General features: G+C 30.0%; 1 protein-coding gene across 1 annotated transcript in view; it reads right to left on the reverse strand.

Annotated features, from left to right (window-relative positions):
* The window catches only part of LOC132737188 (polyamine-transporting ATPase 13A3-like), a 29386-nt gene extending 17689 nt beyond the window's left edge, over positions 1 to 11697 (reverse strand). The window contains exons 1-6 of the mRNA XM_060724451.1: positions 11616 to 11697; positions 7413 to 7486; positions 4250 to 4417; positions 3435 to 3493; positions 2772 to 2844; positions 1954 to 1986 (exon numbers count right to left, since the gene is read on the reverse strand). Of these exons, the coding sequence (XP_060580434.1) occupies positions 1954 to 1986; positions 2772 to 2844; positions 3435 to 3493; positions 4250 to 4417; positions 7413 to 7469 (390 nt within the window). The 5' untranslated portion in view covers positions 7470 to 7486; positions 11616 to 11697. The remainder of the gene's footprint in view (positions 1 to 1953; positions 1987 to 2771; positions 2845 to 3434; positions 3494 to 4249; positions 4418 to 7412; positions 7487 to 11615) is intronic.
* Positions 11698 to 16583: the final 4886 nt, after the last annotated feature.

Here is a 16583-nt window from a genome sequence, read left to right on the forward strand (position 1 = left end):
CACACATTTTAACATCATTAGTGAGTTGTCCTTTCCAACAATTGTTTTCTATTTGATAACATAAATAAACATTGATTTTGTCCTTATCAAAATTACTTAAGCAGATAACAAACGGAGACTATACATATTGTCAATATCTTGATAAGGCACACGTTTTGAATGTTGAAATCGGAATACTAAGTTTTTAGCTAGTATATTTTTATGATTAAATTCATGAATTGTGAATGTTTTATAGGCCAAACCTGGCTGGGTGTTGTTATTTGTTATATCTAAATTGTTTATATCTACATGACACAATGTCACTCTAAGCTTATAAAAATATTTCATAGTTTCGTTTTTGTATTAAGTTTAATATTACATTTTTACTTATTTACTTTTTACCCAACTGCTTACTTGCTTACTTACTTAATGACTCAGCTTTGCTTTACTTTACTTTACTGTACTTACTCCCCTCCACTCCCCTTCCCTTCCCTTCCCTTCCCTCCCCTCTCCTCTCATCTGTTCTACTCTCCTCAAATTATTCTAATCATGATATGATATGAACAAATTTAAAAATTTGTAAGTACAAAAATAGGTGCAATCATTATTGAGATAATACTTATGTTATCTTGAAAGTAACTTAGATTGGTTGGGTATTTTACAAGCGGTGTGTAAGCATATTTTGTGCATGTACTATAAATACATGTAATATGTACTGTAGTCATTTTTCACGACCTGAATAAGAAATATACATCGGTAAAACGAAATCTTGCATTATGCAAAGTTTATAAATCCCCAAAAATAATTTTACAAATATGCTGCAACCGAAGCACCCAAGCGTTATAAATTTACATAATAATTTACATATATGTATACGTAGTTTTCATCCTTAAAATGGTTCAATATAATTATATTTTCTCTAAAATACATTTTGACATATTTCAGAATATGATACAGAAATCGTTTAGTAAAGTGATAATTATAGGGATCACCGATGTTATTTTTGAAATATTTACAATTGAATTTGACTTGTTTTACTTATGTCAGGTAGATAACAAATGCATATGTCTGTAAAATCTAATATTCATTGTTGGTTATGTTTTTTTTATTTAACTTATAGTCACAGTGGTAAATTTCATGTCATTCTAATTCATACCATTATTTCCAGTTGAAATATAGTATATGTTTAAAAATTGAATGTTTTCTAAGAATGTTGGTAAATGTTCAGGTAAAGAAGAAAACTACAGCAATACAATGATTTAAAAGGGAGTCAGCCACATGCCCATCAGAGCAAGAAGACATTGTTTACCTAAATCCATATTTGTTAAACACGCAATTCGTATTCGAAAAGATATAGCTCAAACACGTTACATCAACCTTTCTAACTTAAAAATTTTCTGTTTTTTATATTCCTGAATTATAAATTTAATGAAAGAGTTTTTGCCATCATCCTATCCTTTACATTTTATATGAAAGCAAATGTTTTTTTAATAATTATATAAACACACTAAAATAATTGTACTCTTTTATGTAACAGAGAGCTTTTGCATTCTAAATTGTGTTACAATGGATGAAGTTCTAATGCCTCAATGATTTAAAAGCAATAAGCCATTCCAATGAAACTGTCACCCATCAGCACAATTACATTTAAACTTGTCTGGCTTTTAAAACAGATAACTGTGAGTTTGTACTTATTTCACCAGTTGTTAAACTTATTGAACTAATTATATACACATGCAAAATAAATACATTACATTCATTACTTAGTCTATATCACCTGTTTTTAAACATTGCCCGCTTTCATACCATTTCGATTTTTTTATATCAATGTCTTGTAAATAAAAGTTGTTCAGTACAACCCGACACCCGGAGCATGTCACATACCAATAAAGTGCAATTTGTATTCCTTTTCACCAGACCCAAATGCCATTTAAAACCATTACAAATTTAATATCTTAGAAATGAAGTATTTACGATAATTGATAAGACGACACCTCCATTACTGTGCTGTTGATAAAACAAAATAAACAGAAATAAATTAACTGAAATGTACGTGCATTCAGTGCAAATTCAGACGAAAATGAACTTCAATTATGAGTTGTTAAGAAACGAAACTTCCCCTTTTGTTAGTTAAGTTATATATCATGAAGTAATCAAATGAATATTTCTGTACAGTACACGTAGTTTGAATGCAATCCGTTGGACTATTAAAATACCCATGACTTTATAAATACCGCTGCAGAGAATGGGTTCATTTACATAAGGATTCGAAGAATAAATAACTACTTCCTGAATGAATGTTTGTCTTTTTAATGACTGTTCTTTTAAATAAATATCTTAAATTCTACCAAATTGAAAGTTTACTAACTAATTTATTATACAATATTCCACTAAAATGTTAAGCAAAGGTGGGCCACCAGAACTGCCATTAAATGCAACAAAATATGCATGAACCACCCCACACGTTCAGTCGAGAACTTCTAAAAGTAAACATATTAAGTTGTCTAACAAGGCAAGCTTGTAGTTCTACTCGTACATCTTTCTGTTAGTATAAATATATTTTCGGTTTCCTCATTGCTTAAACTGGACTCGTGTAGATTAAATACAGCCAAGGAAATAAGATTTTGCCTTATTGATACATTGCATATGAACATTTTGAAAAAAAAGAAAGAAAAAAAAACACGTCTGACAATTCTTAATGATCAATCTACAACTATACCATCGAATGATTATATTGTCAATTATAATTAAGTTGATTTCAATTGGCGTTTTGCAAAATCTCTGATACATACCCGTGCAGTTCCGCTGCCAGATAACGGTGTGCTACTGCCAACCGACCAACTGCGCCGAGAATCCTGTTTGACCCTTTAAAATAGCATGACATTCAAAATCTAATGAACCATCAAATATCAACGACGATAAAAATTACCTTTACAGTTTTTAATAAGAATATAAATGTCTGAAGGTTCGTTAACCTAGGGGTTAATATTTTCATAACAACTACAATTGCTATTTGTAAAATATTCAAATGTTGCACATTTATTCAATTTTAAAGTTTGAAACATATTATCACAAAAACAAACAACGTTTTACTCTAAAATTCATGTTTCTTTTTAAAAACATTAAAATTTATTTGTTTCTGTTGCATAATGTGTCTTTAAAACACATTGAGTCTAAAATTCCGTAAATCAAAGAGAAAATAAAAACAATATATTTTTTCTTGCTTCAGTTCATTCTTTCATACTTTCATTCTTTAAATAGAAGCAGTAAAATGGCACATTTAATTAATTTGTGTGACTGTGCTTTTGGATATTAATTATGACACTTAGCTGACAATTTATACATCACAACACCAACAATGAATCAAACATCAACAGAAATAAAATAAAAAATGATATAATTAATACTAGTATTATAACATCAATTATTGAAATATTTTTGAAAATATAACTTACATTTCACCATTCTTTGTAATCATCTGGACATTCGATACAAACCATTGATCATACTCATCCTGTATGTGAAAAATCAAATAAATTCACATTCTTAAAGGGATTCCACTGGGGTTTATTGACATGACGGGACTGGAAATAATTTTTCGGGATCAATGATCCATTTGATTTAGGGTTTGACCAATAACTTGTGTGCTAAATTTCAGATCATTCGCTCTCTCTGTTTTCCCTACATGATTATTTTAATTGTGAAAAATGACAACAACAAAACAAGCTTAAAAGCGTTGAAACGCTTTTCACTCTGATCGAACCAAGACTGGCACAAAAAACGATTACCAGTTATCTCTGAGTACATTTTTTAATTATCATTTGAACATTTTTCTTTTTTAAGTGTCCCGGCAAATTTATGTAAGAGAGTTAATGAATATGTAATGCTTTCAAAACGAAATACAGGTCAAATGTTCTTACTCTTCGATAGAGCTTAAAGTAAATTTCTGGTTAGCATGCTGTGTGTCTGGGTTAAGAAAGGATATCACTTTTGAATTAAATGTCATTGACTTTCCGGGTTTTCATTTTTTTGAGAAACGGGGGTCATGATAATTTACCTTTCCGCATCAAGTCCATTTTTAAGAAAGCAAAAATAAAGATTTATCAAGCAGAATATAAAATATTGTGCACATAAGAATATCTAGCGACCTTCCGTCTTCTACCTGAGTGCAATTCATTTCTAAGTGGAAGTTAAGCCCAGAAATAAGCTCTTGGTAAAGACTAGTTCCTTTACTACTCGGTCAAAGGAGCTCGAAGTATATTTAACTTACCTTTAAAATGACTGTAGTAGCATCTGCAAGGTCACATCTATCATTCATTGCTCTAACCATCAGATGTGGCAACCAAAAGAAAAACAGACGAAGCAGTCCAACCGTGATGACGATGAAAAACCACGTGATTGCTGACTTGATGACGTTCCGGCGATATCCAGTGATTTCCTGAATAGACATGGTTTACTGTCCGTTAAATTAGCAAAATACAATCAAAATTAGTTATATAAAACAATGAAAATAAAATCAGGATCATTTTATCCTGATCCTGATCTTTTCCTAGTGAACACGGTGCAAGATATTATGTTAACGCTGTTTTTTCAGGTCTAATGGAATCAGAAAGATCCAGCAAATCGGCATTTTTAGGAAGATTCCAGTATGTACAGTTTTTTTTTTCGTAGATTTAAATCTAAATGCTACATAATCCAATGATCGAGGTTATTTGATATTAGAAATGTTATGCTAAGACTTTTTTAAGTTGGAGGCCAGTGTAATTGCATCTGACAAGGAAAAATTGCATTGCTTTTGACTGGAAATGTATTAAGGATATCTAACTTTGTATATAATTTATGTAATTAATATGCCATGTTTATCTAACATATCTGTGCGAATTAAAATAAGTTAAGATATGAAGGGTGACAATCTAACATTTATAAACCGTTACCAATAGTAAAAGTAATGTAATATTATTGTATTACAAAATTAATTTTTATACTGCAAAAGGTTTTTTTTTTTCTATTTTTTTGACATTTCTTTTTCATTTTCATTTTTTTTCCGGGAAACCCAAAAAAAATTTTTATTTCCTTTAAAAACCATGTTTTTAAAAAGGGTTTTAAAAAATCAGTTTGGGCCCTTCTAAAGGAAAATATTTAAATTTATTCTGAGGGAAAAATGGGGGCCCCCTTTAAACAAATTAAAAAAGAACCCCCTTTCCTTCTTCCTAAACTTTTCTTTAACCTTAACAATTTTACATTTTTCCCCTTTGGAAAATATTCACAAAACAAATTGGGGCTTATTACCCCCTCATTTTTTCGAAAAAGCCCAAAATTTCCCCTAGGCCCCCTGGAGGTTTTTTTAAATGTTTTAAAGCAAAATGTACCCCTAAATAAAAAAATTTTTAAATGTACATAGGAACAGTATTTTTAAACAGTATAAAATCTGGTCACGTGGTCTATTTTTTAAATAAAATAAAGTAAAATGGCGGCCATTTTTTTCTCGATTCATTCTTGTTTACTTCTCTGGAGTAACTATGACACTCATAAATTTAGTTGTTCGTACCCTGGTGTGCTTTTAGCGTATAAAATATATTTTTGTTAAATAGTCAAAAAGTGAACATCCGTTTTCAACGGAAGTAATTGCAATATAAATAATTATGTTTCAAACTTGAACATGCAGACGATTTAAGCATGCAACAAAGGGTTATATAACAATTTGTTTCAGTGAAACGTTACAGATATGGTGGACACACATAGGATATCATCGTTATTTTGTCAAAAACCATGCTAAGAATATTCTGGAAACAGAAGGATCAGATTTCACAGATCATAACCGTGTAAATGGGTTAGTGTTTTGTTTTCTAAACAAAACCTAGCTTATTGTATGTTTTATGATTTTTAGATATCATCACTTGCTTAAAAGAATAAAGCAAAAGAAAACTTCTCAAGTAGGCCTTAAGTACACTTAAACCTTAAAAGGTAAGGGCAGTTTAGTTATTGTTACTCTGGTTATTTTTGTTACAGTTAGATTGAGTTGACAATTTCAGATCATCACAGTATTTTTGTTCGAGGTAATAATATAAATAACACATGGGTTTGTGAGTAACAGTAAAAATATCATCCCTCGTAAAAATACGCCTCGGGTAACAGTATTTTCCTTGGGATGATATTTTTACTGTTTTCCACAAACCCATGTGTTATTTACATAATATTTTCAAAACGTTTCCCTAGAAATGATGAATGGTTACGTCTAAATTGTTATCTTTTTACGATGGACAAATCCATTTAAGATATTTAGGAATGTATGGGTTAATATCGTTTTAAAATAAACAACATATTGTAGTACCGCTTTAAATATAAAATGTGACAAAGAGTGACGACAGTAAAGTTGCCATTTCTAAAACAGAGGTTCAGTGTGAAAATGATAAAAATTTGATAATGTGGCATTATTTTAATTAAATAATTTAACCCCCTACTTTTAACCGAGCTAAATTTGTGTGATAAAATCAAAGCAGACCGAATCAACACAATTGTTTCAAGGTGGGCATTTGTATATAAAGTAACAATGTAATTTGAAATTTAATAGTTTGAAAAAAAGTTTTTTTTACAAGTGGTTTTGAAAAATTCTTTGAACATTTTAAACTGGGTGTTAGCCATTTAATAAGATTTTCAGAATGGGTCATGGGTAAATAATTTGCAAACTTTCACCGGTTTTCACGTATTTTCACTGAAAAAAAGATAAGTTGCAATCCAACGTTTATACATGTATAATCTATAATTTCAGATTTTTTTCTATTTTGCACATTTCCACATTAGTTTTGCTAGAATAAATTCCAAATAGTAATTAGACTCTAGATTTTTTTTAAGAATAAAGAAGATAACTAAAATAATTACAATATAGCTCTTATCAAGTCACTAACCACTTAAAAAGTTATATTTAGAATAAGAATAACTTTTTATGTTAGAACAGACAGTCTTACTGTTACGAAAAACCGACTGGGCCATTTCAATTTCATGAAATCCCGAGTGCATCTTCGTGAATTCATAATTTTAACTTCGTGAATTTACGTTTATTCACGACTTCAACTTCAACAAATTCAATTGCACGATTTTACGATTTCAACTTCATGCATTCACGTTTTCATGAATTCATGAAGTTGAAATCGTGAATTCATGACGTTGAAATGCTGATTTCGTGAAGTTGAAATCGTGAATTCACGAACTTGAATTCGTGAAGGTAAAATCGTGAATTCGTGAAGTTGACATCGTAAATACATAAACTTTTAAGATGAAATCGGGAATTCATGACATTGAAATGTCCCCACCGGTCTTTCGTATAATGTGACATTATTGTGACCTTAACTATCGCTGGTTAATGTTAGTTTGACCTTTTCGTAGACAACAGTGTCCTTAAAAAAGATTTCACACAAAACTGAACGAAATATTACCATCTGATCATCTTCGCCTTGATTTAGAAAATCCTTGCTGCCCATAGGTGGCGCCATGATCTAGGGTGTGTCACCTGAAAAATGTTAGAAAATATAATTATTACTCTTCCACTATATACTTTTTGAACTCCATTTATACAAATAAACGGCGGCACAGAGGTGGCTGTGTGTTTTTATTTATCTCGTGCGCACGAGATAATCAGTTTGTGCGCACAAGATACATACACATGTCACCTCTGTGCCACCTTAATGTTCCCAGCATGTAACGACAACCATTCACCAATATTGAAAAAAATTATGTTTATAATATTTGAAGGCTATGCATATGTTTTGAACATTAATTGAAAGTGCGCATGAACTACGTAAGGCTTTAACCGTAAGTCCATCTAAATAAAGTAGATTGATCTGAAACGTCTCAAATTCACAATGTAGAGTAAGTTTATGCATCAAAAGAAGTAGGCTATGATATACAGACTTTCGTCTATGCACTAAATATCAAATTCATACTAAAACCATAAAGAATTTCATTTTGTGCAAAGCACCGTTTCATTTTGTATTAAAGAGGGCTTACTTTAGCTTTTAACCAGTTTTGCAATTATAGTGTGTGTTTACAATAATGGATGTAACCTTAGTTGCGAATGTTAATTAAACCTATAAGAGATATACGAGATATACAAGGGGGAATAGTTTTGCAGAAATAAATATAACCACCGGCTGGCACCTTGGGTAATATTCATCTTATTCAGGCTTTTTTATACCCGGTATATCCCGTCAGCAACTTGTATAAAAAGTATATTTGATTGTGAAAAACGACTAGTATAGTTTATGATTTGTAATTTTCTAAAGAGTTAAACTTGTCATGAACTTTTTGGCTAAACTTGCAACGCTTGTCATGAAAATAAGTCGTCTCTGATTAAGTGTTTAAGTGTCCTGCATATGAAAATTTAAGAAATATATATATTAAGAATTATTATAGAAATAGACCAAGTATTTTAAGTTTACTCAGTTATTAAAAGTGATAAAAATAAAGAAACAATTATGCTTTTTCAATATATTAATGAAGCTTTCAAATTACGATATCAGATTATTAATGCTTAGATATGTTTTTCAACCTACTTTTATGTATACCTAACAGGTCCAAACTAATGAAAATTTTATTGTGTATACTACTGTGTATGTAATAGCCATTATGCTTTAATATTTGTGTCATCTCTATTTTGTTTTGTCCATCCAATATAATTATTATGTTTACTTTCATGTCATTGTATTTTTCATGTCATTATATATGTATGCTTGTATATATGTTAATCACGAGAAATTTGTAGTTTAAGTGAAATAAACGTTCTTCTTCTTCTTCTGATTCTCCTTCTTTAACGGAAACTAGCGGGTTAAATCGGTCTTGCCCGAATGGTCAATTGGAGACATTCAACATTGTTTGTCGTTCTCTCATTCATCAAAATGGGTAAATAGCATTAGATTTATAAATACATGTATAAATAAACTTATTTACATAAAATGACCGCATATTTGACGATGTATCAGAATTGTTGGTTTGTAATTAACAATAAAGCCAGTTTAAGAATCGCGCGGTCTTTGTAACGTTATTATGAAATAATCGTATAATTTTATGATAATTAGATAACAGCTTTTGGTGTAATTTAAGGTAATAAAACAGTACACAGATAAAGGAGGTCATATTGTACTGATATCACATATATGAGGTCATATCTACTACATTAATGTCGTCTCGTGTCATCATATGGTATTTAGAACGAATCTGTCATTAACTTTAAAGGGACTCAACTGTGAATTTTTGAGATGACGGGACTAAAAATATTTTTTTCGAGATAGGTAATGCTTTTGATGTAGGTCTAGACTAATAATTTGTATGCAAAATTTCTGATCATTCGCTCACAACATTTTTTCCTGAAGTTTTTTTTTTCTAATTGTGAACAACGAAAAATTTAAAAAGCGTTGCTATTATTTTCACTCAAATTGGGCTAAAAAGGCAAAAACATACGATTTTCAATTTACATCTGACGATAATTCTTCTTTATATATTGCATCTATTCTTGTTTAAAGATGGTCTATGTAAGAATTTCAAATGTTTTGGCTTAGAACTTTGGACCTCATTGGAGTATCTTTCATAAAGCTATGTTGAAATAATGACACAGTACTGCGGGGTATTCTTAAAATGCCCCCAGCTTTGCTTGAGATTAAATATGTTATTTTTAGATAAATAATTTCATATAATACTCAGATCAAAAGAATTAAAGTGGAAAAAGAAGTTTGCCCTCGATAAAATACATAAAAGATAAGACCCCCCCCCCCATAGCTAAAATTGATTTATGCTTCCGGATGTATTTAATATTGACTTATCAACTTGTAAAATTATTGAAAACTTTTATGAATTTATTGATATTTGTGCTATGAATTTGTTACTTTTAAATATAACTAACTAAACTATTGCCTATATATATCGTGTGTATAATGTATGTTGTTTAACCTTTTTTTTAAGGATTTAACGTAATGATTATAACATACAAAATAATTCATTTTAAGCACTGTTGAAATGAGCGACTTAAACCTCAAAGACTCATTTTTTACTTCATTGTATGAAACACATTGATTATATGATTTAAAAATATCTTGTTTTGTATAATAAGCAATGACCAATCACTGTGAGCCTTTTCATATTGATTTATACCATCAGTAAAGTTTAACACAGAAAACTCAGTTATATTATAATATTATAACTCTATTATAATATACAGTTTTAGCCCAATGACTTAATGTACGCTCTTCAGTCGAATAACTGAAAAAAAAATTGGATGGGGTGGGGGCTTATTTAAGCAATTTAAGACGATATCTTGATAAGATTTTAGACAGATCTTTTATATATCAAGTTGTACCGGTTAATCACGAACCGGTTAAAACAAGTTGGTTTTAGTTGTTAATAATAAAACAAAAACACTCTTAAACCAGTTTTTAAGAGGTAAATACATCGTGTACACAATCATTGAAAAAATTGGCTTATACGTTATCGTAAATAGATTTCTAATTACCTCCCTTTATTTACATAAAATGTTAAGTCGGTAATGTCTTTGCAAATAATTCCTTTTTTGAACATATAATATTGATAAATCTTCATTTGAGCACCGGACCATAACAAATGAGTTACACGATCTTTAAACGTTTGTTTAAATATGTTAATGTATTGAACAGTGTCCCTAACTTAGCATATATATTCACATCCATAAATAAGTTATTTTAATAATTTCAAAACTCAGTAGATTTAAGCACATAAATTGAAAGTTCATACTTGTTCAGGGACGCGATTTCAAAGATTTTGTTAAAAATACACGCTTGACTTGATTCTGACATAAACATGTACGTTAACATTCAATTGAGTCATTTTATACATTCTGTTATCAATATAAGTTTATTATGATAATGAGATCCTCAGCTGACGGTGTATAAATGTACTTTGTCGAGCAATACTTGTACCTGTTAATGAATGATTAATCACGAACCGGTTAAAACAAGTTAGTTTTAGTTGTTAATAATAAAACAACATTCTTAAACAGGTGGTTTTAAATAAGGTAAATTCATCGTATACACTGGTATACCTCTCTTTACAATCTGTAAATTTAAGTTAAAAAGTATGTTTAAATATTTACATGATTCTATAATTATTCAAGCGGAAATTCATTTTAAATTTCATTTATACATATACATCGAAAGGTTATTCACTTTATCGTTAAAATTTGTTGTTATTATTTAAAGTTTATGAATTATTATGAAAAATATATATCCCGTTAGATGCTAAATATGCATGACTTTTCATACATTGTGTACCATCAAAATCACAGTGATCATATCTTGATCGATACAAAGTACAGTAACTGTTTATATAGATCTAAATTAAAACAATGTATACGTTACCCGCCTAGTCCAACTTTACAATCAAGTCCTTTTAAATTTAATTCCGTAGCATAATATGAATCTTCCGTCTCGAAGACCCTAAAATAGCCTATCATTAAATAACACACTTTTTTCTTAAATAAAAAAACCCTACACGGCCCACTACCCCCAAAGCCTATCCAAAACTTTTTTTTGTATCGCGAAGTCCAACTTATCGCGATTTTAAAGATCAAACAACACTACTACTGTGACAGTAATATAGGGTTTAGATAAACAAACCTAAATTGTATCCTCTCTATTTACATACCTACAGGTAAACCTTACCGCGTGACTGTCATAAATTTTAAGACATGATAAAGCAAATGACACTAACATCAACCGAAAAACGTTTCACCGGATTGTACATGTAATGCATTGGTGCAGATGCATTGAAACGCGTCAAATAACAAAATAAAATAAATGAAATAAAATAAAATAAAATAAAAATGAAATAAATTGAAAAAATATAATAAAAATCAATAAATAAAATAAAATAAATGAATAAAAACGTGAATGAGTGTCTAATATAATTTATTGTTTTTGTATTTGTTATATATTATGGATATTTTTATGAATATCAAGTACATGAAGTACATTGTACATTGTATATTTTTTCAATACCAAGAATGACAGTCTGGTATGTTGTGTCTGATTTCATTCGACGATTATCATGATAACACATAACAATGTAACCTGACGAATAGTTTGCCTTTGGCTAGAGAAGATGTCTTAAAATAATACCTGTATAAATAAACGATAGAAAAAAATACGAAAGTCCGGTGGGGTCATCTCAACTTCACGAATTTACAATTTTAACTACGAGAACTCGCGATTTAAATATGGATTTTACGCATTCACGATTTTAACTTTATGAATACACGAAATTAGCTGGACGAATTCAACCTTGCGAATTTGCGTTCTGAACTTCACGATTTTTCCTCTATGAATACACGGTTTCAACTTTTCAAATTTAGGATTTCTGAATGTTTCCGACTCCAGTGGCTATACCTCCGGTATGTTTCCCAATACGCTTGCAGAAATTTGTGACACCATAAAATAATTTCATCAGAAAATTGCCAAATAGAAAACTTTCTCAAGCGTAACATGACAATTAAACTTAAAAGGCAAGTCCTTTGTTGCCTATAGAAGGCCTAAGATTAAATAAATAAATTTTATTACTAAGTATCTTTTTAAAAGCGGTCGTATAAAGGTGTAGTTATTGTCCATTGTCCATCAGCCGTTCGTCTGTCCTCTTCAAACATTTATGTCTGCCAAAACATCATGCTTCCTGGAGGTTGGTCATGGTAATAAGAATATTGAGGTCATTATCTTTCAAGATACCTTACTGGAAACTATATACCATCATTGAGGTTATAAAACTTTTTTCTGAGGTCAGTCTCAAAGCTCAGGATTTTTATTGGTCAGTGCATATTATGAGCCGGTTTTTGACCAATCAAATATCTGAGTTTGAGCAGAGAAAATTTCTTTATAACCGTGGTGATTACAATAAAACAGTACAGTTTGACAGACCTTGCCGTACAAACGGTTTCAACTAGTCAGCTTTCGTTATTGCGTTGGCTATACATTTTATTTAGAAGAAGGTGAAATGTTCTAGAGAATGATCGGAGAAGGACAACTGGTGTTATCACGTGATATCGAGGCAACAAGTATTAGAAAGAGCACCGAAACTTGAGGCTTTCTGATTTGTACGAGGGGCGAAGCCTTATTGCAGTGCTTTAATGTTTTTGCCTCTTTTGTATCATCTAGGCAAAAACTAAAAACACGTTCCATGTCGTCACAATATGAAACCCCCAGAAAAAAGAAGCCAATGTAGGAGCATCTAAATATGACATTTTCTATCGTTATCCCTTTCCCTGTCGTCAAAATAAGTAAATAAAAAATGAGACAATCGAAGAGCATGCTCTACTTCTATTCCCAACATAAAAAGCGGTAACTTGAGTACGGATAATTAAAGCCTGCGCTATTGTTAACGTACTGTTCATGTATATGTATACGATTTAACTTTGACATAATTAGATCTTTTTTCAACAAAAAACGTCTCAAAACTATGATACAATATGCAACCGTTTACTGTATGATTATGTCGTTAATGTCCGCTAATTGGGATTGACACCAAAATCTTTATAAAGTAACTAACAAGAATAAAATAAATTGTATCATAGTGTAGAGACCTTTTTTACCCATAAATGCAAAGTGCATTCAGTGGATTGCAGGTATTAGCTACCTGTAGTTACTCCAGTTACCGCACTGTCTGTCGGGGATAAAAGTAGTGCATGTCGGTAGAGTGTCTTAACTTTCCGGGGGGAGGGAGTTTGGGGGTATCTATTGTAACAACAGGATAATGGATAATGATAGAAAAATCATATTCATGTATTTTGTGTGTGTATGATTTTTATATTATTTATTTCGTACATTGTTCAGTTGTCAGATATTCCGTGTCAAACGTTTAAGGTATGACCCACTAATGCATTACCTCCGCTTTAAAAAATATTCAAACAGACTAAAATTACCGTCAACTGTATTGAATCTGAGGAGGACGGGTTCAATCCCCAGAAGGGTCAACATTTTTTTTTCTTTTATTTCTTTTTAAACATTATTTAAGTATCTCTCAAAGCCCACATGGGAAGAAATAAGACGTTAGTGTTTACTTTCAATTATATACTTATTATATGTATTCGATAGAAAATGCAAATTTATTAAGAAATGTGATATTTTCAAAGTCTAATAAGATTTATCTGCAAGGTAAAAGTATTTTATGTTTAACAGATCAAACAATATACCTATACAAATTATGACAAACTTTAAAAACAGCCCTTAATCTTAGTATATTTTATGTTAAAAAAGGCTCTCAAAGTAGGAAAATGGCCAAACAAGTGTTTAAAATGATTGGGGTAGGGCAACCTTTTTTATACACATTTCAAACATTTTGAATAAAAACAAGCCTTTTGCTTGTGTGATTTGTTTGCTGAATACTTTAATTTGTATCTTAGCTAGTGATTCTTTGAATTAAACTGCCAATATAACAAGTAATAGGGGCACCCAAATCGATACTGTAAAATATTTTGAAGAGACATGAAATACAATATGCTTCCATTCAATGTCTATGTTTACAAAATGTATTTTTCTTAGCTACTAGAAATTATTATAATAACATAATATATATGCAAATTAACCAGTTTTACTTCAGACGAGTATATTTTTCCAGCTAAAATCAGTTTGACTTTTTAAAATTACAAAATTTTAAATTTGGGAATCCCCCATTGGCTTTCTTTAAATTTAAAAAGTTAAGGATATTTTTTTTGCCATTTTTAAAAATAAATGTTAAAAGGGGAAAGCTCTAAAAAAGGGACATTTAAAAAGTTCTTTTTTAAAAATTTTTCAAATAAAAGTTCTGTTTTTTAAACCAAAAATTTCCCCCAAAAAAATTTTGGGAGGGCATTCAGATCGCCTTTTTAAAATTTTTTAAATTTAAACAGTTCAATTTTTTTGAAAAAACTTTTTTGAATTTTTTTAACCAAAAAAAAAAACTGAATTTTTAAATTTTTTCCCAAAAAAAAAGGAAATTTAAACAGAAATTTTAAAGGGTTTTTCCTTTCCCTTATGATTTTTGTCTTTTACATTATATGGATTATTGATGTATAATTTTAATTTTAAAGTATTTTTTTTTCATATTTTTGCATATTAATTTTACTTTTTAGTATTTATTAAAGTCAGTGCCTACCGACTGCGTAGATAATGGTGCTAGAACTTGAGTTCATTTACAAAAAAAAAAAAACGACATACATCTTGAAATGTTGTTTTATTCAACAAAATAAACCCTACAAGAAGTTATTATTTCATTGTTATGCTAACTATTCTACATGACTTTGCATGGAAAACAAAGAACTAACATTATGCAAGTTAATCAGTGTTACTTCGACAAAGTATCTCTTTATAAAAAGATACTTTTTGTTTGTCATATGTTTTGAACTGTTTTGACAAAAAGTGATCAAATTTGGGCATAAAATTTAAAGTAACCTGGTTGTTCAGTTCTTTCAATAAATATCGCAGATTGTTTTAAATCTGAAAATATCCCAAAAACATGTTTATGTTTTTTGTGTGTGTGATAAATTTTAAAAAAAATGAATTAAAAGTAAATTGTTTAAATAATACTACCCAGTCTCCTAAATCCAAAGGGGTAATCTCCCTCTATTGTTTCGCCAATGATGTTAAGCGCTTTTTGATTCACGGTAAATAGAAATAACTACCATTAGCGGTTTTTCCTGAAAAGGGTAGGGTTTTATGAGATAGGTTAAAGAGGTGATAGAAAACTTTTATACCCGATGTTTACAATAAAACAGTTTGTAAAGACTATATTACGCCTGTTTCGGACAGGTCAATGTCTGTAAAATTATGGCGTGTTTGCTCTAAATTGTTTTGAAAAATACGTAAAATATTTCCGGGGAAATTTTGAAATTTTAATTAAATTACAAAGAGGGCAAACTTGTAAAATTTTAAAACAGCGTTACAAACTAGATAAAAGACTACAGTTTCCCAATAATTTATGAACCGGGACCAAAAAACATAATACATTATTTTCCTTAATGTTTCTGATTTGTTTTATATAAATTATAACAAATGTCATCCGTTATTATAGAATAGGAGTTTATTATATCAATATTGTTTTCAACTTGATGCTATGATGGATACTTTCATTCCAAAAACAAATGAGTGGTCATCAAAGCTTATCATTTAAATTATGTATGTTAACTTATAATCTTTAGTCTGGTTCTACCCACTATCGTGGTATTTTAAGCAATAATCCATCTTTTGTTAACCTTTTTTATTCTATTTCTCCACTACTATCATTAGGCGAAAAACCATATTTTTATGTGTATGTTAATCTTGATTATCCGTTCCTTGCATCTGCTCTGCATCAACCTTATACGTTTAGTATCTTATATGATAATTATTTAGTATATTAGTGTATTTTTTAATGACTCACCTGGGATTTAAACCCAGGTTTAACTTTTTAATTACATTCATAAACTCTCGTGTAAGGTTCTTGCTATAAACGTTATTGTAATGTACTTTAAGACTACAGAACGGATATTTATTAAATGTTCTGATGTATTTGATTAGGTAAATAATGTCTTACTTTTTGGGTTAAAGTATTAGGATTTCGAATAAATAGAGAAGAAGTCAAGG

This window comes from Ruditapes philippinarum, unplaced genomic scaffold (assembly GCF_026571515.1).
Source record: "Ruditapes philippinarum isolate M1 unplaced genomic scaffold, ASM2657151v2 ctg1662_1_1_1_1, whole genome shotgun sequence".
In the NCBI taxonomy this organism is placed as follows: Eukaryota; Metazoa; Mollusca; class Bivalvia; order Venerida; family Veneridae; genus Ruditapes; species Ruditapes philippinarum.